Genomic DNA, 25905 nt, shown 5'->3' with positions numbered 1-25905 from the left:
CACCCAACAAGGCTGTAGCGAGCCAAAAATTCAATACACTAAAGCTCTATTTCATACAACGCAAACTGCGTCGTCACCGACCCAAGGTCGGCAAATCTTGTTGGTAAACGCAACTTGTCAGCAGGACGGGGTACGTGGCACACACTACCCACGGACCACCGGTGAGGTGACAGACGACGTCTTCTTGTTTTCTTGCTGATAGCACGACAGGGGAAACCGCGCTCCGAAGAGCGCCTCCGGAACGGGCCCCGTGGCTCCCCTCTGCAGTTGCGGCGAGGTGTGGAGCACTTCTCTGGCGGCGGGCCCAGGACGCGCCGCAGCCGCTCGATTCTGTGACGTGACGGAACTCTAGCCTTACAGACACAAATGAATTTAGATGAATACACTCTGCTAGAAAGTTCCGACGCGTATTGGTCTGACGTAAATCTCGGGTATTTATCCTCTATGAAGTGCATGTTATTTGACAGACTGCTTCAAATGTTTTCTCTCTCAGCATAGTTGATTTGGGAAGAAGACACTTAGCAAAACAGGGTAAGCATCAGAATAAAGGGGCAGATCATTAGTCAGCCTGAAGATTAGTGAGTCTGAAAGATTTAGGACTAAATATAAGAGGAATTGCGCGAAGCATTGACAACATCAGTACCACGTATAATGTTCTGCAGATGAATGAATAAGAAATTCTTGGCTTCAAATAATTAAAAGTAAAACAAAGGTACCAGCAAATAATAAGGTCTTCCCTATAATGACTTATCCGTTTCTTCCTCCTCTTCGCGAGGTTGTCTATCAACCGCAGTGGTGTTAACAGATACTGAACGATAAATGGACAGGAGGGCTAATCCATTTAATCTGCTCTGAATGGATAAATCAGAATTATTAACTTCATACAATAGCGCAGCAGAACACATTATTTATTTTTAGAACTTGTAAATATTAATAAATGATAATCGATCAGTTGTTGTATGACGTGATGTGATGTAATAAACTTCAAAGTTTGCCTATCCTGTTGAATTTTGCATGTATGTTCTGATTCTCTTTAAAGTGAAGGATTCCCTCTGTTCTGTGGCTGTCGTTACAGAGAGTGTGGACAATCCTTTCAGAGGGTTGTTCGTTTTTGGATACATGTCTTCGTTGCGTAATTGCAGTGCTTCCACTGCAAATGAAGATCTGGAATATTCTTTCACAGATTTCCTCCTCCGTAAATGTAGATTAGCAAGAACTTCTTAAACTCCACATTAATTATCATCAATGTACAATTCAATCAAGGCCTTGAACTCTTCTCGTTCTTCAGTTTTTAAGAGTACTTCACTGGTTGTAATTGGAAACCACGAAGAAAATCCAGTCAGCACTTTCTTATGTTCTGCAAACTTTAATTCTGTTGTACAATAATCTAAAAATGGGATTAAGATGGTTCATCGCTAGTACTCTTGAATATGACGTATCCAGAAGTTTGGTTGGTTCTTTTGTCTCTTAAGGACGTGGGGAAATAAGATTTAGATATCCAGCTTTCGACAAATTTCAGTTATTCTCTCAAACAGTTCTCAAATTTTTATAGGATTAGACCTCAGAATTTCCAGTTCTTCTATAGTGTTTTCAGCTTCTCTCACACATAGTGTTGGTTTACGAAGTCACATTTCCACTCTTAAAGTGTCGTTTTCTTCAAATGGTCTGTCTTCTGGAGCACCGCCCTTATTTTTAACATATTTAAAAGGCCACAAAAAAGCTATAATGGTTTATTCAAATGGTAGCCCCATAACCTTAATATTATATGGAAGATACAAAAGTTACATTTATTATGATGTAAGCTACTCATGATTAAATTAACAGAGTTATTTAATTACACCTCACTCTTCCAAGATATAAATAAAAAGCTCTACGAGAAATATCAATTCAAGTGAACTGAGTCTCAATCAAGCTTGTACTGGAACTCTCTTCTTGCTAATAGAGTGATGAAATCCTTTTAAAACTTCCACTGACTTATTCGTCCCTTAGCTCTTATGTAATCAGACACATACACTCAGTGATTGGTCAGTGACCCAAGAACAAAGCCACCGGGCGTTGTTATGGTAATGAAAATATGTCCAACTTATGTACCAGGTATATCATTTTTATATCACTACGAATGGAGCCCTGACACACTCTAAAGTCTAAAGCAATTAAAGTCTTCAAGTTTTATGTAACCTCTATGTTGTTTATGCCATGTTTCCATTATTTCACTTCTTAGTGATCACAGATGTAATTCATAATTTTACATAACATTATAGGGATTTAACAGCGATCTCTCAGATAAGAAAAATTAGGAGAAAACAGTCTCGATCACACAGTCATTAATTAAAAATATCATTGGATTCGGTCATCTTCAGAGGATACGCCATCCGGCTGACAATGATGACGATTGGAACAGCTGCGCTAACCCCAGTCGCTATTGCTCCGCTCTACAGAGATCGACAGAAGTTAGTTTAAGATGCCGGTGCTAAGTTCTTATTTATTTATTAGTGGCTTCTGGGCACCACCCGTATAACCCGTCTCAGCCCGATAAAAACCAATTATCTGTTACATCCATTTAAATTAAATTTAAGTCAATGATTTAAGCAAACTGACATACATTCTAAGACAAAAAAAGAAACGACCCACCAAGAAGGAATAATCCAAATACACGGAAATCGGTAGATATGGTGTACATGTACAGACAAAAAATGATAATTTCAGAAAAAAAAGGATGATTTATTCTAAAATAAGAGCTTCACAAACTGAGGCACCATTAATTCGTTTGTCCACCTCTGGCCTTCCTGGCCTTCTTCCTAGCGGGTTTTCGGCTTGGAATTGATTGATATAGTTGTCGGACGTCCTCCTGAAATTCTGTCCAATTGGCGCGTTAGTTCGTCAAAATCCTGAGCTGGTTGGAGGGCCCTGCCCATAATGCCCCAGACGTTCTCAGTTGGGATGAGATCCGGCGACCTTCCTGGCCAAGGTAGGATTTGGCAAGCACGAAAACAGATAGCAAAAATTCTCCCCGTGGGCGGGTGGGCATTATCTTGCTGAAATGTAAGCTCAGGATGGATTGCCATGAAGGGAACAAAACGGGGTGTAGAATATCATTGACGTACCGCTGTCCTGTAAGCATGCCGAGGATGACAATCAGATGGGTCCTCCTATGAAAAGAAGTGGCTCCCCAAACAATCATTCCTGGTTGCCTGGCCGTATGGCGGAAGACAGTCAGGTTGGCATCCCACTCCTGTCAATGACGTCTCCAGACACGTTTTCTGCTCGGAATCTCACTGAATGGAGTAGAATTGTCTTCATGATGAGTCCCGCTTTGAACTGAGACTCGATGACCAACTAAGACGTTTCTGGTGACGCCCCGAACAGCTGTGGTATACTAACCTGACTGTAGCCCGCTATATGGCCCGACAACTAGGACTCATGGTCTTGGGTGCCATTTCTCTGGGTAGCAGGACCCCTTTGGTTATCATCCGCGGCACCCTTACAGCCCTGCGGCACGTCAAACATATTCTGCACTCCTTTTTTCTTGCGCTTCGTGGAAAGCCATCCTGGGCTTACATTTCAGCAACATAACGCCCACCCGCACACGGCGAGTGTTTCTACTGCTTGTCTTCGTGCTTGCCAAATCATACTTTGGCCAGCAAGGCGACCTGATCTCTCCCCAGTTGAGAACAATTTTAGCATTATGAGCAGGGCCCTCCAACCAGCTGACGACCTAACGCGCCAGTTGGACAGAATTTGACACTTTGTCTCAGGAGGACGTCCAACAACCATATCAATCAAAGTCAAGCCGAATAACTGCTTGCATAAGGGCCAGAGGTGGACCAATGTGTTACCTACTAGCTCTGTTTGTGCAACGCTTTCTCTAGAATAAGTGATTCAATTTGTTATCATTTGTTAGTCTGTACATGTACATCATATATACCGATTTTCGTCCCATTCGGATTTTGGATTATTTTGAGTGTATTTTCTACATCATAACTTTTAAAAACAGTCACTTTTTATGTGACTGTATGTTATAAAATCGTGTAGGAACTTCCACACTTTTAGGTCTTCTGTCACTAAAAGAGTTTCAATGATTGTTCGCAAAGTATTCCCTAATGTAATTAGATGCTGTACTAGTTTCTTAGTTTCTATATACTTTCTTTAGCATACAATGATGATTAACATCTTCCTCACTGCCGCAAAGCTTCGACCGCAGTGGAGAGTGAAGTGCAACGAAAGAAGGAAGAGAATATGATCGCCACGTTGAGGAGGGACGTAAATTTACTATAAAATGGTGCAATTTTATGTATGTGTGTCCGAAGATAGTCAGCAGCTACTGCTGTTAAATCATTAAAGTTGGCAGCAGTCATAAGCATATAAGCATAAGAGGCTGACACGAAGTGTACCGACTTGTACCGATAACAAGTATGGAGTCGAATCTCAACTTATAAGTCGACAGTTTAAGCCGCTTCCACCCCGGACCCGCCTCGCTGCAAACAAACTCGTGGCAAAGACCACCGCAAAACGCCGTAGAACAGCTCAGAACTGCACAGTATGAAGCAGACGTGCGTAGAAGTGTTCCATTGTGCACGCACGCGCATCAATGAGAAACATCGTCCAAACAGAGCCGTGTACGAACAAATCATTTCCTTTGATGTACCGACACAGTACGGAACTTGTTCGTTGTTGAACAGCGCGGCGCAGTACACTCGGTTTGACGTACACATAGGCCGCGATGCACCAAACGTCTCACTTTTGTGCGGCGAGGCCGGCGTGGATTTGGCTTTATAGACATCGTGCCACTTCTCACTGCGGCAAAATTTTGCAGTTTGTCATTGTAAGTGTTTAACAGGCAAAACTTAATGTCGTACTCATTACAACTTATAACTGCCATATTTTAACGTGAGCGACTTAAAACCCACTTAAAAAAAAACAATCGTGGCTTTAGAGGGAGAAGGTTGAAACCCCTCGCCTCCCCCCCGCCCCCCTCCCCACCACACTCCCCGCCAATGTCTTGGCTCCTGCACGTTTCGGAAAATGATACCGATTTTTCAAGTACGTTTTTTATGTAGTAATCGTGGCGGTTTCCCAAGTCTTAGGTGCTGCCTACAACGTATGTCAGCGTCCTCTGTAATATTACACTATTTTATTATTTCATTTAGAAAAGTAAATATTCTTGAGTATAGCTCATGTGCTTAAGTAAAAATTAATTCCTCTGGTTACGCAAAAATACCGCAGTTTATGAGAAATTATGAGAAAGTAAGCGCACTCAAAATGACTGGTAATTAACACCACGTAATTGGAGCTGTAAGTCAACCACTACCTACAAAGATACGTGTGCCTCACGTTTCTTTCACTCCCAATTTGGAAGCACCTTTGCCCAACTCCCCGAGAATTGTCTGTAATGAATAGGAGTTTCACAAAGATCGGCCCCATCCACATGCAAAGGAAATGAAAGATGGAAAAAGTGGAACACGGAATAACTGTGTTACTGAGGAACCAAAACAACTTTTGCTTATTTCGGGTTTCGTTTTCATTTTTTCCTTCATAGAGAACTATCGTTAGTAACAAAGTTTGCCGATACCATGTAGGAACCAACGTGAGGACACGTCTTGAACTATGAAATGTGACACATAATAAGTGGCATTGTCTTTGGTCAGATCATTAGATTCAGCGAACATAGTTTACCTTTGTATACATAAACAAAGCGCAAATTTAATGCTTCCATCACGGTTGATAGCAGTTCGGAACCCACCAATTTCCTAGTTGTGGATTGATACTGTAAGACTATAACGAAGGAATAGAACGCTGTTGGGGGATTGCCCATTTGTGATGTAATTATTTACTAATGACCCATTACTGGAAATACCATCGGGAATTAGAGAGACGGGTAGTAAAAATATAAGAGTGGTTAATACAGCCTGATTTCTGTGCCCGCAATGTGCGAGTCTCAACCCGCTGGCTCTTGCCGACCCTGGGCTGCTTCTGATAGCATGTCACCCACATCACAATATTAGAGGCTGGCCAGACTAAACTCTTGGTAAAACTCTTATCTTGGCCATTGGCCATCTCTAATGCAATTAGTGATGAAACAAAGAGTGGCGAACAGGCCATTCTCCACACCTCTTGCTTTCCAGTATGATTATCTATTAGGTGTGTATGCTATTTTGCCTGTGCGGCTGAGATTGGTCATTTCCACTGCAGTACTGCAGCCAGCATAATGGCGGGACGGCCACAATCCTGGCAGCTGTTGTGAGGCGGTGCACTGTTTTGGGACCGCAGGAAGTCATTTTTATGCCTCACTTCTGGATATTGTAAAATATTAGTTATGATGTGGTACCCGGAAGAAGCCTGCCTGAAGACACAAACGCTCTCAGAAATATCTCATCAAAACAGAGAATCGAAAGTTAGTTCTTCATAACGGCAGCGATTAACCACATACGTCTAATTGGCGTACTAACTGTTTCATCGTAGTAATCTTCAGGGTTTTTTGTACATCCTCCCCTAATTATAGATTTTCCATGGCTAAATCAACACCTATGAATATGCTAAAAGAAGCTGAACACACCATATGTACCGCCGTGGATCAAAAACGACAGAAACAGGAACAGAAGACGATGACACCAATTGCAAAAATTAAGTAAACAATAATTTTCCATGTCAACGAGGCGTTTCAGGGACACCAATGCACATTTCATCGAAGCTTAAGATATCATATTGAGAAGAGCTGGATGGAAAAGAAAAACGTTCATTAGGAGCAAAAATAAAACAATGACAGAAGCACAATAAACAACCAATGCATAGATAACCCAACAGTAAAAACTGAACACACCGTAACCCAAGAAGAAAAATGGCACAGCACACAGATATATGTGAGCTTCACAAGTGGATTAATAAAGAAAAAAAACAAGGGGGCCTAATGAAACAAGTACTACAGAAACTGAACAAGAGCAGTCACACAAAAGTTACTGTCATGATAATATTGAAAAGGAAGGTAGACTCTAATAGCATTATCATAACAAAAGTAAACTAAACGTAACGATATCATGAATAAAGGGCAGTATATTCTCAAACGAAGAAATACGTAAGTGCCAACAACATTCTGAAATTGAAGTCAGAGGCAACAGTAAATAGGATACATTCAACAAGAAAATGTATGAGGAGGAGATGAAAAGAAAGCTATACACAATGTCTTATGACACACAATAGTAAAAAGATTGAATTACGGAATTAGTACTAAAACACACAACAAAGACCACACAGATTAAGACAGAGGAAAGTGCACAAAGTAGCATACAATACTGGAAAAAATAACTACACACAGCCTACAAACAGTTGATTACAAAATAAAAAAGGAGAGAGTATGATGTACAGTGAGTACACACCTAAATTAAATACCACCACCAATATCTCTTACCATTACTGAAGAACTATCATATCAGTAAATCTTAGCAAAGGGGAAGAAACTGATAAATAACAAAATTCACATGAACAATACCTTACTATTAAACGCAGCCAATGGCATAAAGTAGGAACAAAACACACCACCACAAAATGTAGCCTCTGAATATAGACACTACACAATTATGTTCTATAGTCGACAGCAATATAAAAAAACTAACATGACGACATAGTAGAAAAGCCCGCAAGCGCGCACGCGCGCGTGTCTCTGTGTGTGTGTGTGTGTGTGTGTGTGTGTGTGTGTGTGTGTGTGTGTGTGTGTGTGTTTGTATGCAATGCTACAGTTTTTGTGTGTTTTGAGAATATTTCTTGGCGTTGTTGTGCAGAAGAAAAACTTCCCCAGAAGAAAAGTACGCAAACGTGTAAAAGACTCTAACACATACTGTATTTAATGAAACATATGTATTGAGCAGCAGGCAAGCAGAACTCATTGGACCTTATAAGCATAACGGCACAATATGTGTGATAAGTAAAAAGTTCCACAGCAAAGTGAGAAAGTAAATGTATTTCAGGCCGGTGGAGATGTCACAATAAGTACTGCGAGACGCCACCTTGCGTCTGGCAAAACTAAAGTTGCATTTATTCAGGTCTATCTAGACAGATATTACTTAAAACTCGTGAATTTAATAAGACGTCTATTCCTTTTGGTCATTAATGGGTGAGGACTTGGCACAATAAAAATGCCTGCCTACCACGCTCAATACTAACGTTTGTGGGAACTGCAACACCCAGAAGGATACAAGTGACTGAATTGAAATTCATACTACAGATTAGATAAAATGCAGTTAACAAATAGTTGAGATTACTGACCTGTACATGACCACTGACCCTGAAAATTCTGCTCTCACGTTCTACAGTCATAGCCTGTAAATGATGTGCTACAGAAGTAAAAATATCCTATACTCGTTCTTTAGGAACCACTCATCAGTGTGGTTCATATGAAAGCCAGTATGTGTTTATAATGGTTGCTGTAAGGCCGTGACAAATGATTTTCCAATCATACACAACGCATTATAAAGGTGTACAACAACAGAGCTAATATGAGTACAAATTCAAATAAAACAGGAAAGCGTCTGCAGGAACCATTTTACAATGACTGAACACTTTCAGACAGTTTAATTGGAGACCTGTATGTCCCATTCATTGTATATTATTCAGTATAGCGTTAAGACTTCATTGATGCACTGATTAGGGATAGTCATAAAAAGCCTAGATGAGGGTTCTAAATAAATACCGGTTCAACGAGCGATTCTCGAAAGCAGGTAACATGAATAGAAAGCAGAAGTCGAAACGGTGATGGCTTGTCTTACGAAAATAGATTTTTCTTGTGGCCAAATTAATAAAATTATTTGTACATTGCTAAGCGACTAGCGAATCTCGATCACCTCTGACAGGTCATTACTAAGCGATGATAATATTTTACCCGTGACCCGTAGTAACGTGTAAGACTGTCATTACAGCGTTTATGACCACATAGGTCATCATTTGGAGCCAATGATTCACTAAACAACGTAGCCAGCCGAAAGTTGTGTAGCATAGTTCTTAACTGCAGTTGGTCATCGTCTAGTCTTATGGTGAACTGAACATGAGTAAAACCGCAAACAGCTTTCAACTGAAGTTTTATTCCCACTCTGGGTTTCGCTGCGTTGAAGCAACATCTTCATGTGATACTACATAGAAAGTAAAGTATCCTTGAATCTATCTAATAAAATAATTAAGACAGCCAATAAAAATAAATCTGAATGAAAAGTACTTACAGTAGTGTCACATATATTAGCATACGGAGACGCCCGCAACGTTCGTAGTTACTGAATCCAACCCCATGAAGAGGGAAAGTAGCTAACAAACAATAACCGGCAGAACATTGGGATGAATAGTGCAGGGGGCAAGGCACTATGGCAAAAATAACCGTGGTGTAAAGTAAAAAATTGATCACAATGTAATACAAACAGCAAAAAATAGCAGGCCATCAGTAGAGTGTCTGTGTGAGAAACGTAACCCATTAGCCAGCCCCGTCAGTACAAAGATAAAAACCCCCAGGAGGGAAATATTATGCAAGATTTAAAATCGGGTAGCGAGAAGTTAATTAAGCTGTTGGTCCTACATGTGTGACCATGTGCAAGTTGAATTCAGAGGAACGACAAAGTATTAAAAAACGTTATAAGGTTATAAACCTCGTTTAAGAAGCTCAACAATAACAAACCAGTTGCGACACGGAAATTAACAAATCAGATAGTAGGAGAACCCATTTATAATGGCAAACCTAGGAAACGAGAAGAAGGTTAATAAACTGCCTAACATAACTTGGGTGTCCAAATAGACTCTAAGACAAAATAGAACGAAGCACCATGAAGGAATTATCGGAACGGGGCGTAAATCGATAGATGTGATGTACGTGTCCAGAAAAAAAGTGATTACAGTTTCATAAATATTTGATGATTTACTCATGAGAAACAGCTTCACAAACTGAAAAAATCAATACCGCGTTGGTCCACATCTGGCCCTTACGCAAGCGGTTTGATAGAGTTGGTGCATGTCCTCCTTAGGGATATAGTGCCAAATTCCGTCCAGTAGGCGGGTTAGATCGCCCAAATTTCGAGATGGTTGGCATAGCCTGCCCATAATGCCCAAAACGTTCTCAATTGTTCAGAGATCCGGCGACTTTGCTGACCGAGACAGGGTTTGGCGAGCATGAAGATAAGCACTGGAAACTCTTCTCGTGTGTGGGTGGGCATTACCTTGCTGAAATGTAAGGCCAGGATGGCTTCCCGTGAAGGAGATGTGCGGCTGTGCTGTAAAGATGCTGTGGATGACAACCAAAGGTCAAAATAAACGACACACCAGAACGTCACTCCTAGTCATCGGGCCGTATGGTGGCCGACTCTCAGATTGTTATCCCACTGTTGTCCGAGTCGCCTCCACCTTCGTCCTGGAATGTAATAGACTGGAGAATACTTGTCTTCAGTTATGTGTTTCACTTCTAAATGAAACCCCGATGAACCGCGAAAACCTTGTCTGGAGACGCCCCGAGCAGTGGTGAGATACCAACCTGACTGTCGCCCGCCAGACTGCCCAACAACCAGGACTGATTGTCTGGGGTGCCGTTTCTTTTCATAGTTGGACAAATTTGGTTGTCATCCTCGACACCATTACAGCACAGCGACACGTTAACGATATTCTACGCCCAGTTTTGATGCCCTTCATGGAAAGCTCTTCTGGGCCTACATTCAGCGACATAATGCCCGCCTGCACATGGCGATATTTTCTACTGTTTGCCTTCGGGCTTGCTAAACAATAGCTTGGCCGGCAAGATCGGCAGACCTCTCCCCAACTGAGAACGTATGGAGCATCGTGGACAGGACCCGCCAACCAGCTCGTGAGTTTGACAATATAACAAGCAAATTGTACAGAATTTGGCATGATATCCCTCAAGAGGACATCCAACAATAGCATCAGTCAATTCAAACCGAATAACTGCTTGCACAGGGGCTAGAGGTGGACCAATGCGTTATTTGACTTGCTCAGTCTGTGAAGTTCTTTCCCTCGAATAATTCCACTTTTTTTATTCTTTTTTTTCATTTTCTACCTTAGAGTGTATGCCAACAATACACGAGTCTAGTGGAGTCCACCTCCATAACCTATGACAGGGTATTGGCGGAACTTTACTGAATCAAATCATCAAAGTAGTCTTTTCAAACATGTCTGCAAGCCTACGATGTCCAAGATAGATTAGATTAAAATTAGATTAATTATTCATTCTATAGACCCATAAAAAAGGGAATCTTCCTGGATGTGGAACATATCAGATAAACACATTACAAAAATTTAATTAGAAGAACTTGAGTTACATTAATTTTAATGATCCTCTGTCAATAAACAGTAAAGTTATGTACATGAATTAAATTTAAACTTCTAATATTTACAGGTTTAATACTTACATCTTCTTTCATTAAATCCATCATTCAGACATTTGCTAGTTTCTTGGCTATTACAACCAAGTATTGTCAAAAATTGAAGTAAATTATTCATTTCAGTGATCCTCAGTTAAGAACAGACAGATTATGTGCAAGATTTAAAATTAAACTTCCACTATTTACGGACTTAAGACTTACATCTGCTTTCCATACATCCGTAATTCACACAGTAGGTAGCCACTTGGCTGTTACAACCAAGTATTGTCAAAAGTTAAAGTATAATAAATTTTCATTAAAATGGTCTACTGCACTTGTTGAGAAACTCATGGACGGAAAAGAAGGAGTTGGCCACCAAAAATTCTTTTAAATTGTATTTAAATTGTGCCTTGTCTGAAACTAAACTCTTAATTGTTGCTAGTAACTTATTGAAAATATGCGTTGCTGAATACTGGACTCCTTTCTGGGCAAGAATAAGTGATTTTAAATCTTTATGTATATTGTTCATATTCCTAGTATTGATACTGTGTACTAAGCAGCTAGTTGGAAAAAGAAAGTCCGCGGCTCGTGGTCGTGCGGTAGCGTTCTCGCTTCCCGCGCCCGGGTTCCCGGGTTCGATTCCCGGCGGGGTCAGGGATTTTCTCTGCCTCGTGATGACTGGGTGTTGTGTGATGTCCTTAGGTTAGTTAGGTTTAAGTAGTTCTAAGTTCTAGGGGACTGATGACCATAGATGTTAAGTCCCATAGTGCTCAGAGCCATTTTTTTTGAAAAGGAAATGTATTATTTAGAACAAACTTCATCAAGGAATAAATGTACTGAGAAGCTGTGGTTAATATGCCCAATTCTTTGAATAGGTTTCGACATGATGTTCTTGGATCTACACTACTCATTACTCTTTTTATACGATTCTGTACTCTAAATATTTTTCCTCTGTTTGTAGAGTTACCCCAAAATATGATACCATGTGACATAATGGAGTGAAAATAAGCAAAATATGGCAGTTTTTTAATATTTATGTCTCCTATGTATGACATCATTCGCATTGCAAACACAGACTTGTTTAGGTGCTTTAGCAGTTCGTTAGTACGTTGCTCCCAACTGAATTTATTATAAAGTTGTAATCCCAAGAATTTCACACTCTCAACTTCTCCTATTTCCATGTCATCATATTTTATACACACACCAGAAGGAACTCTCTTGGAAGTTCTGAACTGCATATATTGGGCCTTTTCAAAGTTTAATGACAGTGAATTCGATATGAACCACTTATTAATGTCAGTAAAAATTTGATTAGCTGCCCTTTCTAAATTTGTATTTGATTTACTATTTATTGCAATGTTTGTACCATCAGCAAATAAGACAAATGATACAAACAGGCAACAGTGACCAAAAAGATTTACTAGTTACGTCGGACTCCAACCTAATTACGCCTACACTTTGTCCGGTACAGTAATGCCAACCGCGCCTTTGTAAAACATGCTATTTTGAAATATGTCTTCCAAGAGGCAGCCAGCAGCCATACATCGTCTTTTCTTACAATGGCGCTAACGAGTTCCCCAGTCTTGTGTCTACTCAGCTTATCACATTGCCTGTGAAAAGTGACCAAATTTTGGATTATGTCTATAAAGTTCGTATTGCATGAAAACGAAATGAAAGGGGTGAACTGAGCACTCTGTGACAAGTTTGTTTGTGTGGCCCTCCTCCGCGGCAAGCATATAAGTACTAGTTTTGTAAATAAAACTGCCTTTTCCTGCTGCTAGTTACTTTATTTATCCCATACGCGTTTCGCCTTCTCCTGTTCTAAGGCATCATCAGTGGGATCTATAACGATACAGTATTGTTAGTTTTATATTATTAAACAGTTCACATCGCAATTTTTTTGTAAAAAAAGGAATTACTTACGATTTGCTGATCTGCGTTTCCTCACATCTGGTCTGGAGTTCGCACTACCACATTTATCACTGCCATATAATCACATCTTTGTGTTCTCGCCTTCCACTCACTGTTCACCATGCTTCTCACTCTTTTTTGTGGTGGACTATTGTTCTTTTGTCACTCGATACAACTATTTCGTCGTACAGTGCTTTTCACAACGTAAATATTGCGACTTCATTACGTCTTTCATCTTCTTTGGTATGTTTACCTATTTGTTGCCAACCTAACGAAGTATATGTTCGAGACTAATTTCTATTTATGATGTTTATACCGTGTGTGTGTGTGTGTGTGTGTGTGTGTGTGTGTGTGTGTGTGTGTGTGTGTAAGCAGTCTATTATTTTATCTATTAGTGTAAATAAGGAATTACTTGGCATATGTACTTGTTCATTCAACAGAATACAATGTCAGATACAAAGATCACATGAGAGCGTGGAAATACTCGTATGGGACAAACCACTCCACATTTGCAGAACACCTAAGAGAAAATGACCACAAACCAACCACTAGAGAAGTTGGCATGAAAATAATTAGAATGAACAATAAAAAAAACTCCTAACCACGCAAGAAAATTACCACATACAGAAAACCAAAGTAGAGGGGAAAAGAATGACCAAGTACACATGCTAAGCAATTCATTATTTACACTAATAGATACAATAATAGAATAACGTCCGCAAAGGGTATTAAGAAAACTCGTCAGCTCTATCCCCCTCTCTCTCTCACTCATATACACACACAGGGTATAAACATCATAAATAGGAGTTAGTCTCGAACATATACTTCGTTAGGTTGGCAACAAATAGGTAAACATACCAAAGACAATGAAACACGTAATGGAGTGGCAATATTTACGTTGTAAAAAAAATGTACGACGAAATAGTTTTATCGAGTGACAAAAGAACAATAGTCCACCACAAAAAAGAGTGAGGAACATGATGTACAGTGTGTGGAAGGCGAGAACACAAAGATGTGATTATATGGCAGTGATAAAAGTGGCAGTGCGAACTCCAGACCAGATGTGACGAAACGCAGATCAGCAAATCGTAAGTAATTACTTTTTTTACAAAAAAATCGCGAAGTGAACTGTTTAATAATCTAAAACTAACAAAACTCTATCGTTACATATCCCACTGATGATGCCTTAGAACAGGAGAGGGCGAAACGCGTATGGGATAAATAAAGTAACTAGCAGCAGGAAAAGGCAGTTTTATTTACAAAACAAGTATGAGCACTCTGTATTTGATAGTTCCTTATCAGCTATGAAGCAGTGTGGTTGAATTTCTGACACTGTTGTGCAGGCCAGCAGCGGAGGTGGTGTTCCACTTCTTCGGAGGCAAGTCGGACGGGCGGAAGGTGCGCGAGGCGATGAACCGGCTGGTGGAGCGCGGCCGCCTGGCCGACGTGCCGCTCGTACGCACCGCACTCGCCTTCCGGCAGGAGCCGACGCTGCTGCTGCAGGTACCACTGCCTCGGCTTTCAGCGGCGCACTATAGATTGTTTTTGTTCCAAGAAAAAAAAGAATCGTCTCAAAAATCATTTTACATAATGGCAGCTGCCCTAGTGCAACAATGTAGTACTTACTACGAACTCGGAGTTGAGGATCTGAGGGTCAGTTCTTGAGTGGTTGTTACAACCTCTGCACTTCCTCCCCCAAAATATAGCTTGCCAATATCTCCAGTCTCAGCGTGCCAATGAAGCTTACTGTTTTAATAACAATGAGAAACAGTACTTATAAATTGTACTAATATAATCACAACAACGATAATGTTGATAAGTTGTTTACATCAAACTGCGCTACATCACTTTAGCATAGCTTCCTGGAAACTGAAATTCAGGAAAATATAGCATCTGAAAGCACTCATCCAAAACTTTGAGAAGGACGTGTGTCGTACACAGCACGGATTCATAAAATATCGGTCCTGTGAAACACAACTAGCTCTTTACTCTCACGAGGGAATGAGTGCTATCGACAGGGGTGTCTCAGATTGATTCCATATTTCTAGATTTCCAAAAGACTTTTGATACAGTTCCTCACGAACGGCCTAGAATCAATTTGCATGCTTCGTGACTGTATTCGTGATTTCACAGTCCGTAGTAATTGACAAAAGTCATCGAGTAAAACACAATCGATATCTGGCGTTCTCCAGAAAGTTCAATAGGCCCTCTGCTGTTCCTAATCTGTATAAACGATTTAGGAGACAATCTGAGCAGCCATCTTAGATCGCTTGCAGATGGCGCTGTCATTTAATGTCTACTAAAATCATCCGAAGATCAAAACCAATTGCAAAATAATATAGACAAGATATTTGTGTGGTGCGAAAAGAGGAAGTTGATCCTAAATAATGAAAAGTGTGACGTCATGCACATGACTGTGTAAATAACTCCGTTAAGTTTCGGTTACATGATAAATCACATAAATCTAATGGCTTAAATTGGAACGATCACATAGATAACGTAGCGGTGAAGGCAAACCAGAGACAGCGTTTTATTGGCAGAGCAATTAGAAGATCAACAGGTCTACTAAAAAGACTGCCTACAGTACGCTTGTCCGTCCTCTGCTTGAGAACTACTGTGCATTTTGGGTTCCTTACCAGATCTGATTGAAGAAAGACGTCGAAAAAGTTGAGAGAAGAGCAGTTCGGTTTGTCTTATCACGAAATAGAAGAGATCGTGTTACGTACACCATACGCAAGTTGGGGCGACAGCTATTAAAACAAAGGTATTTTTCGTTGTTGCGAAATCTTTTCGCCCGCATCTCGTGGTCGTGCGGTAGCGTTCTCGCTTCCCACGCCCGGGTTCCCGGGTTCGATTCCCGGCGGGGTCAGGGATTTTCTCTGCCTCGTGATGGCTGGGTGTTGTGTGCTGTCCTTAGGTTAGTTAGGTTTAAGTAGTTCTAAGTTCTAGGGGACTGATGACCATAGATGTTAAGTCCCATAGTGCTCAGAGCCATTTGAACCATTTTTTTGAAATCTTTTCACGACGTTTCAATCTCCAAAGTTTTCCTCTGAATGAAAATATTTTGTTAAAACGTTCCTACATAGGCAGAAGTGACCATTATAATAAAACAAGAGAAATCAGAGTACGTACAGAAAGATTTAAGTGTTCGTTTATCTTGCGTGGTGTCAGAGAGTGGAACAGTAGAGTAATAGTGTGAATGTGGTTCGATGAACCTTCCGATAGGCACTTACCAGTAAGTGTGAACGGCAGAGGAGATGTAGATGTACAGGTAAAGTAACAACACTTTCTCACAACTTTGGCGACGTCAGATTATTCACAATACAAAATTGTAATGTGCGTTCACCATTATCAGCTATTTACTTAGAAGTACGACTGTGATCACAAGTCTGCACACTGTGGTAAGCCAAGTGCGTAGATGACGGGAACGCTGTTCCTGTGGTCATTTCCGCCCACATTCTGGGAAGTGATGTATCCGTCGTAAGATACGGGAGACAGCCGTACACACGGCAAGACCAGTCTCCAGTGATGCGCAACATACGTAGGCGTGCTGAAAGATAATGTCCCCGAATTTTTTTATTCTATTCTCTGTATCGCTTGAGGTATTAAATGTCATGCATATTACTCCATTGAATTTCGTGCTTCGCTCACGCAAGTTACAACACCCTGCCTCTAGAGGGCTGCGAATTGTAGTGTGTAACATGGCGGAGTCTGACGTAACTCTGACGGTGTGTGGTACAACGAAACGCTCAGAAAATAGGAAGCACGTATTCGAAGAGTTTGTCCACACACAAGCACCCTCTCCTTCAGCGTAACAAAGTCAGACCACACACGAACGCAGCGTCATCGGCAGCAATCCGACGCCTTGCGTTCCTTGTCATCGATGATCCTCCGTATAGTGTCGACTTGACCGCATCCGATTTTCATCTGTTTCGAAACCTTAAAGAACGCCTTCGAGGACTTCACTCTCTCTTGCCTCGAAACACAACCGCAATCGACTACGAAGTCCTTGAGCGGTCACATCACGATTCAGAGCTACGCACACTGTTGGAGCAACCAACCGGCCTGCGCCTCCACCGTGTTTCAGCAACATTGGTGAACATACAAATGTATTGACATGTTTCAGCGACGAAGATGCGCATATTTATTCCCTGCAGTTTCGATATCAAGGTATGGCATCATTGCATAACTTGGTGCATGCGGGGGTCTGCAGAACGGTGAATCTTGTAAATTGCACTTTCGTTTGGCTGGGTATGAACGAGGATTGCAAGCTATTTGTGTTTGCCAGAGGAATAATGTCACTCAACATGATAAAGAAACACTTGGCACGTTTACCCCACCTGATCAACAATTCGAGGGAGTCCATTTTGACATAATCGGATTGTTACCACCTTATGAAGGTTTCATTTAGTGTCTCACGAAATCGACCGCATTTCGCAATGGCGAGAAGACTTTCTTATGAATAATATAACAGCTTAAACAGTGGCAACTACGTTCTTTCGAGGATGGGTTGCCCGTTTTCTGCGTGCCTCTACGTGTCACCACAGATCAAGATCGTCAAATTGAGTGGTATATGCTTAAAGCCCAAGCCACTTCATTGGGCATGAAACATATCCACTGCGGCGTACCACTCGGCAGCTAACGGACTTGTGGAATGGCTGAACCGGCAACTTGAGGCAACATTAATATGTCAAGACTCGCATCATTGGATGGTACTACCTGTCGTGCTGCTCGGCCTGCGTGCATCCTTAAAAGAAAATCTCAAGGCTTCAGCAGCTAATCTGGTACATGGCCAAACAATATGACTAGTATGGTAATTCCTCGAGAGTACATCTAAAGACTATTTTGATGCATCAGACTTCGTCTCCACGCTACGGGTACAAACCTGGCAACTTCGTCTTGTCGCATCGTGGTGCTTACTCATTCGTCGTCTTTTAGTTTTCAAGGACTTAACAACTACTTAATTAAATTGATCAATTAATTACGCCCTTCCCCTCTGGGAAAGACCCATCACCTGACTCTTCTCCCCACCCTTCCCCTTCCTGGAAACTGGTGGCTCAGTGACAGAGAGGAAGGATCTCACGAAGAGAAATTCACGGGTATATTTTTTATTTATAAAAAATCGGTTTTCAGGGGTTGTATTTCTCTTGCACATCATTCTTTGCCATTTGGAAACATGCAGGTCTCGTAAGAAGTAATTAAATCGATCGCTTTCTTTTCATTCCGATCGCACAAGGAATTCCGTCATGAAACACCTATCACACATAATTACACTGGTAAAAATCTTTTGATTGTGAATCATGTGCTGCCCACTGGATTGCACAGAAAGCCACCACACTTGCTGCCAGTAATCAGCGTGCACTGGTGGCCCCCGCAAAACGACGACGCGGCCGTCAGCTGCCGAGCCACATGCATGTGTCCGTTCATGTCCCACAAGCATGAGGTGGCGTCTTCCCTTTCATGCTTGACACCTGAGAAACTCCTATCAAAACAAGTGTTTAACTAGCCACAATGGCTGACGCATAGCCTTTGTATCTACAGCCCCAGTGCACACCTAATTGCCCAGCGAGAGGTGATTGCCTAGTGACTCACCCTGGCAAGTGCAGCGAAAAGGTTGTCAGTGTTATACTGACATCTCATGTCTATGTAAATAACAGCCAGGTCTCCCTCTGGACGCGCTATAGAAATCTATTCAATGCTTTCAAAAACTGTTTACGAAAATATCCCAGAATAACACAGGATGCATTCTTGCAATTGAACAGCCCATCCATTACATATTAGTCTCTTCCCGGAAATCGTAAAGTGTCGCAGAAATAGTTAACGGTCGCTTTTGTTGCTGTAGGAGCTTTCGTGAAGACTCAGCTTGTATGCATTGAAATTCTTATCCTAACACGACCCTTTTACGAAAATAGACCTGAATAACACCAAATACATTCTTCCTAATGGTCGTAATGAGGCATTTATGTTGAGTGATAAGTTCAGTAGTATATGTTTGCTCTTTAGATTTGTACTAGTTAGTCATTTCTTGGTCCTAAATAATAAATGTCGTATGCTATCTGGATACATTGCCTTATCCGTATTTCTCTCCGAACATAGCTCAAATACGCAACACCTACTTCCTCTACGGCGTCACATGACATCAACACAACGGGCCAGCAATCAGTCTCGTGGTGAGCAGTGGTCGTAATATTCTGGCTCATCAATGTACGTCTATCTAAAGTCTACTTGTATTACTTTCCGAGACTGAGTTGTCCTCGGATCTGAAGTCGACAGTGAAATTGAGACTGGATCTTCTGTACCTAGACTACTGCACAGGTCGTCAAACGAGACTTACATCAGCACACTGTTCGCTTGCTTCCAGACGCACGAGGTGTCTGAAGTTACAATAATGCGAAAAGGATAGTGGACATAGTGTTCGCTAGCTGCTAATTTTGCGTTAGACTGCTCTAAATCTTTCGTAGTACTTGCTTCTTGCCCATATTGTTTTTAAAAATGAGAAATTTCTTTTTGTCGTTTTTTTCTCTATTCTTTCATTCAGTACTCTCTCTCTCTTGCTTTTTATTCTGAATAGATACGTCTTATCATTATAAGTTCTTTTGGTAATATTAGGTGAAAATTTCTGTTAATTGGTAATTTCAGAAGGAAAATTAATAGTAGTTAACTTGTAGAAGATCCTTTCGTTTTATTTACTGTATATGGTTTGCGTTTTTCATCTAGGATATAAATACTCTTTCTTTAGCACGCAGATGAAGAGGCAGAACCCCAAACACTACTTCTGAGGCATCAGTTGATATTGTGCCAAATGCACCCAAACAACGTGCTTCGGCACCCCAGATATGAGTATTTTCTCTTTCACAAGCAACAATCTATACCCCGTTTCCCTAGCACCATAATCCACTATAGCCGGTGGTATTGTCTGAGGATAGAGTTGAACGCCTTTTGAAGTTCGTTGTGCAGTATTAACAGTTTTGTTGATAACAGTCTCATCTTTCGAAAATGCTATATTTCTGTAGAGAAGGGAATTTAATTTCTCTTTCAACTACACCCAAGAGAGTTACATGATGTACTTTTGCACGTAAACAGACATATAAGACTTGACAGCGTAACCTATCTATGCGCACTGTAGTACATGTAACGCTTACCTAGACTGTGCAGGTGCCTCGGCACACTAATGCTTAGGGACACCGAAGCCTGTCAAAGGCACCAGATACATCAGTCATAATACCAACTATATATCTGCACCTCTGAATCCCGCATAAGCTCTAGACCGTGGTTGATAATATCCTCAGTAGATTTCCCCTTTCTGAAATCATTCTAAGCGTCATTCAGTCCTGTTTCGCTCTTGTGAACATAAAGCCTAGGCAAATCGGTACATAACATTTTACCCGTGAAGTGTCTTTATCTTATCCTTATCGAGATTATGGCCCCTGCTGATTTCACCATCTTTGGAAATTTCCCTTTGTCAAAAAGAGGGAGCAAACTGTGTACCTAAATACTTCAACATCTTGTCAGGATACAATCTGGACCTAGTACCTTGTCTTCCAATGTACTGATGATCTACAAGACTCTTTAATCATCAACTAGATTAGCAGCCCTTTCTTCTCGTATCCTGCAGTCAGCTGTTTCTCCATTATCGTGTGATAATCGGTGCCACCGTCTTGCCAGTCGTCTGGCGGTACTACTCTCAATAGTAATTCGACTGGCTCCAGCCAACCAGTAGCCAGTTGACTATTATCTACTAATGTTGAGAGAACTAAGGGTGACTTGATCTTCTGGGCTACCATGTTGTACGGCGTGCCTCATGGATTAACTTGTAGTTGCCAGAAAACAAACTGGTACTACCCTGTTCTTTTGTAAGTTATACCATTTGAACGTACGTTTTAGCTCTCTGTAATTAGCAAACAATGTTATGCTGCCACCCGGATGACGACTTCTCTGATACGCTCTGCGAACCCTTCTCATCAGCTGAGTGGGCTCCACGCTTCAGGGCTACTTTCTGAAGATATGAGACTCCTTCCATTAGCAACTGCGAGATTACTTACTTTACTTAGGCTCTCTGTGAACTTTACAACCTTCTCATCGATATTTTCGCTTGGCTTAGCAGCTCTCAATTTGACCTTTTGAAATTTTTGAAACTTTTCCGAGACCTGTTCCGAAGTTACAATTCAACTGTCATCTCCGTATTTAGAGCAAAATGAATCAGCTTGTGGTCACCTATGGCCTTCAGTCACACGCCAATTTGATATAGGCCTACAGGCAGGACTAATCGTTCTATATTTTGTGGTAATGTCAATGCAGGTATCCAGGGTGTTTCTTAATTCCTGTTACAAGCTTCTGCGGTTTGTAGAAGGAAGTATGTTTTGATAAAGAGCCCATGTCTGGAAATGTAGCGTTTGCATATAAGAAGTTTGAAATCGGATCACTTTCAAATCACCCGCTTCACGGTAACACACATAAACTGAGAAGGAGGCGCCGTCGTCTGCCGCTCTTGTAATTACGACGTCACATACCATCTTCTTCAGACAACAACTGCTGCGACAAACTGGTACGTCCAGAACTACAAGGATTGACGGTGGTGGTCCACGGACGCTCCCCTGTTCTCAACTTTGAAGAGAACGTCCTCTATCACATAGAAGAGAACTAGACGACGGTAATTCGAAACACTTTCCATGCCACGGGCCCCTGTTAAGTACACTGATCAATGATGATTATCTCCGCATTGTGCGTACTGTGAAGCGAGAGATTTGAAAGTGACCGCTTTGCCAACGTATTTTATGTTCAAACGGTGCCTTTCCAGACATCGGCTCCTTATCACAACTTTATCTATCAAGTCCTCTCTATAATACTTAGAAGCCTATAACAGGAATTGTGAAACACCCCGTATTTGACGATGTCCCAGCCCATCCTTCATAGGTTGGTGAATTATCTGGAAAATTTTGCATATTAACCTGAAGTTCCATAATCATGTCTTGTAACTCAAGGCCTCGAGCATTCGGCACTATGCTGATCTATCACGCTGATTTAACATTTGTATCAACCATCATCTTGATAAGTTTATCGCCGGCCGCTGTGGCCGAGCGGTTTTAGGTGCTTCAGACCGGAACCGCGCTGCTAGAGTCGCAGGGGTCCAATCCTGCCTCGGGCATAGATGTGTATCATGTCCTCAGGTTAGTTAGTTTTAAGTAGTTCTAAGTCTAGGGGATTGATGACCTCAGATGTTAAGTCCCATGGTGCTTAGAGCTATTTGAACCATTTGATAAGTTTATAGTGCCTGAAGAGTAAGGCCGAGTGAGGTGGCGGGTTTGTTCCCCATCCTTGACACAATCCGAGCTTGTGCTCGTCTCTAACGACCTCACTGTCGATGGGACGTTAAACCCAATCTTCCTTTTCTTTCTTCAACAGAAATGATTCTCTTGCCACACAGATTGCCATTCCATGCTCTTCCAGCGTAGTGGGATCGTTCCTGTAAACAACCTCTTTCAACGTGCCCCACAAAGAAGAGTCACAAGGAGTCAGATTAGGAGAATATGGAGGCCAATCCGTGCCTGCGCCAGTGAATCTGGGATAATTCAGTGCAGTGACTCTACTCCCGAAGTGTTCATTGAGACAGCGAAACACCTGCTAGGTGCAATGTTATCGGGCCCCACTTTGCATTAACCATTCCGTGACTGATCGATCCTCCAACGTCACTGTCTGACAATAAATTGTTCCCAAATCGATACGTTACGCTGGTTAGCTATCGATGCAGCACGGAAAAGGTCCAGTCATGATCCTGCAGCATACTGCAGCCCAAACAGTAACTCCGGGAGACTACAGTTGTTCCGCATCACATTAATGGGGAGATTCGGAACACCAAAATCTAAAGCAGGCGCAACCAACTTCAAGTCCTTCAATATCAATCATTGGGCTGGTTCGAAAAGTCAGTCCTTTGTCACACAGCGAGCAGGGACCTGGTGACTTCGGATTTTCAGTGGAACCATCGGAAACATGTGTAGACTGATTCTCAGTATTTCCTGCGTGCTGGAACGCTTCAAATCAGTCTCTACTGGATTTCTTCGGACTGACGTCATCGGATGCCGCTAGATAAGTCCAGAAACTGTGGAAAATTTTCAGGTGTAACTACAGATGGCCTGGGTCCAATATTCCCCCTTATTTCATTGGCCACTTTGCGTGTACTTTCAAATTTACAGAACAGCTTGCGTGTGGTTTTCGCATCGGATCATTTTGGAACATTAAATCATGAAACTGTGTCTTGTTGCCGTGGGTTTCGGAGTATTATTTATGGGCATTACGTATTGCGACTACAACGCTATCCATTAGCAGCTTGTATAACTACTGTTTCTAAACTTCCATATAAAATTCGCAATAAACGTACTGTTCGTTTCAGGCTTCTATCGATCTTTGTTTACACGTCATCCAATTTTAAGGTCAGTGAGTCCTCTGTGGGACATTCTGTACCTATTCGCAATGTGCCAAGTGTCAAAAGAAGAGATTAATCTACTACAAGGTCATGGCTACCACATATGTGTTACTCGGACAGCCCTCAATGCTTTGTCCCAGATAATTAATGCCGTCATTCGACGCTCTACTGCAGCAATGACTTGCGTAGTTACTAATATGAAACTGATGTTATATTATCTGGTGTGTAGTGCATGTAAATAGATAAAATACAATCTCAGCTCGTCAACCAGCTTCTTGATTTCGTTCATAACCAATATGCTGCTCAAGGGTTCAAATGGTTCAAATGGTTCTGAGCACTATGGGACTTAACATCTGTGGTCATCAGTCCCCTAGAACTTAGAACTACTTAAACCTAACTAACCTAAGGACATCACACACATCCATGCCCGAGGCAGGATTCGAACCTGCGACCGTAGCAGTCGCGCGGTTCCGGACTGAGCGCCTGAACTGCTAGACCACCGCGGCCGGCTGCTCAAGGGATTAAGCTGTCCTACCTGTATCCTATTCTTCTGATTTAATATATTTGACATGTTACGTGTGCATATAACACAATGGACATGCTTTCTGTGGATTAGAAGCCATTCCACCATATCCAGTTACAAACTGGCGGTAAATTTTTCAGTTTTGGAATCTTCTTCCCTTCTACGGAATACCTCAACAAAAAGGTCTATCAGCACGTCAGCAGAATTCTGTCCACGACCTCCGGTGTGCTGCAGGCCGTCTCATGTTCCCTACAACGTCCAGTTTGCTTCAGATACAGAAGTGCCGTTGTTATGCTATCGCCCCTTCGCTCTGGAGAGACGGAGAGCACTCTAATACAAATGCTTAGGATCGATTTCACATATTTATTTTTCTGGGGTCGTCAAGTTCTTATGTGTGAGAACTAGAATTTAATGCACCATGACATATACGGATCCTTTCTGTGTCTTGATGTAGGCCAGGAGAGAGAAATTTCTCTACATCCACCAACGCTTTTTGATATCTTCAATATATAGACACTTGTAACCTGGATTTCCTGGATATCTCCGTGTAAGGACTTTTTGAGTGCAGGAATGGTGCGACTGAATGGTGTCACTTTCATCTAATGAGTGCAAGTGTGGGATCCAGATATCTGTGAAGTATGAACTACCACGTCGCATGTGATCTTACTGTTGTACAGAATTAGTAGTTTAGTGAGCCTTGTCCAACGACAGGCTAGTTTTGAAGACAAGAGATTTTCACAGATATGCTGATTGTCCTAGGAGCCGCAGTCTTTGCGTTGAATTTGTCTTTGCAGTAGAAGTTTGTACGTGTCACATTCTATGCCCTGAGCAGAGCACTTTTCCCCTAAGTTTGTAGGTTATGAATATGGGAGTGAGATTCCTGACTCTTTCGTTCATATTATCGTTCCCACATTGGGCAAAAACAGGTTTCACTGCAGGGCAATTGTTGACTGCATCCTCAAGTTACGGCACTTCATACACTTCGTTACGGATAAATATTCCCTTTAAGGTACTGCACTGTAGCCAACTTAAAGCCTGTTGTTTTCTGAGGAGCGTTTCCTTAATTTAGGAGGTACCTCCACGACTTGGTGAACTGTTGCCTTATCCTCTCGACATGTCCTGAATTCCTGTTTAATGTTTATCGGGAATTCCTGCTTGAGGGTTTCCTCCACAATTTGCTCGTGAATACGTGGCAAAATGGCCTCCTCTCTCACCTTGAATGGTACTTTTTTTAAAACAAATTGAGGACGCCGCTTTCTAGGTAGCTCGCATGCTACGTTTCCCTTTAGGTTAAGATTATGAACTGTCTTTTTATTGTCTTCATTACTAACCAAACCTACATGTAACACATTTTTTGTGATTTTTATATTTCTTACAAGTCATTTTTTGTTGTTGTTGTTTTGGATTTGCATGATTGGTAAAAGTGTACATGACTACCTTACAGTCGTCATCTTCCTTACTTTAAATAAAAAGAGTGGTTCCATCGAAAGTTTCCTCTCTTTCTGTTGAGTTTCTTAATGGTAATTTACTGGAAAGTGCAACTGTCAGTTCTTAATACCACCGTTATTGCGCTTCCTAAATCTTTTACTTTACTCTTTTAGGATTTTCACTTGGCCTATAAGCTTTGCTTGTGCTACTGCCATATGTGCACTATTACAGAATGTCAGCTCACTCGCCACATACCGTAATCTTTCGTCGTAGTGCTGGTGAAGATC

General features: G+C 41.5%; 1 protein-coding gene across 1 annotated transcript in view; it reads left to right on the top strand.

Annotated features, from left to right (window-relative positions):
• LOC124722333 overlaps nucleotides 1-25905 on the top strand; it is a 215843-nt gene that overhangs the window by 125602 nt on the left and 64336 nt on the right. Inside the window, exon 3 of the mRNA XM_047247508.1 lies at nucleotides 14591-14750. Within this exon, the coding sequence (XP_047103464.1) occupies nucleotides 14591-14750 (160 nt within the window). The remainder of the gene's footprint in view (nucleotides 1-14590; nucleotides 14751-25905) is intronic.

Source organism: Schistocerca piceifrons, chromosome X (genome assembly GCF_021461385.2).
Source record: "Schistocerca piceifrons isolate TAMUIC-IGC-003096 chromosome X, iqSchPice1.1, whole genome shotgun sequence".
NCBI classification, from domain to species: Eukaryota; Metazoa; Arthropoda; class Insecta; order Orthoptera; family Acrididae; genus Schistocerca; species Schistocerca piceifrons.
The sequence above is the reverse complement of the archived record's forward strand: the minus strand, read 5'-3'. Positions and strand labels throughout refer to the sequence as shown.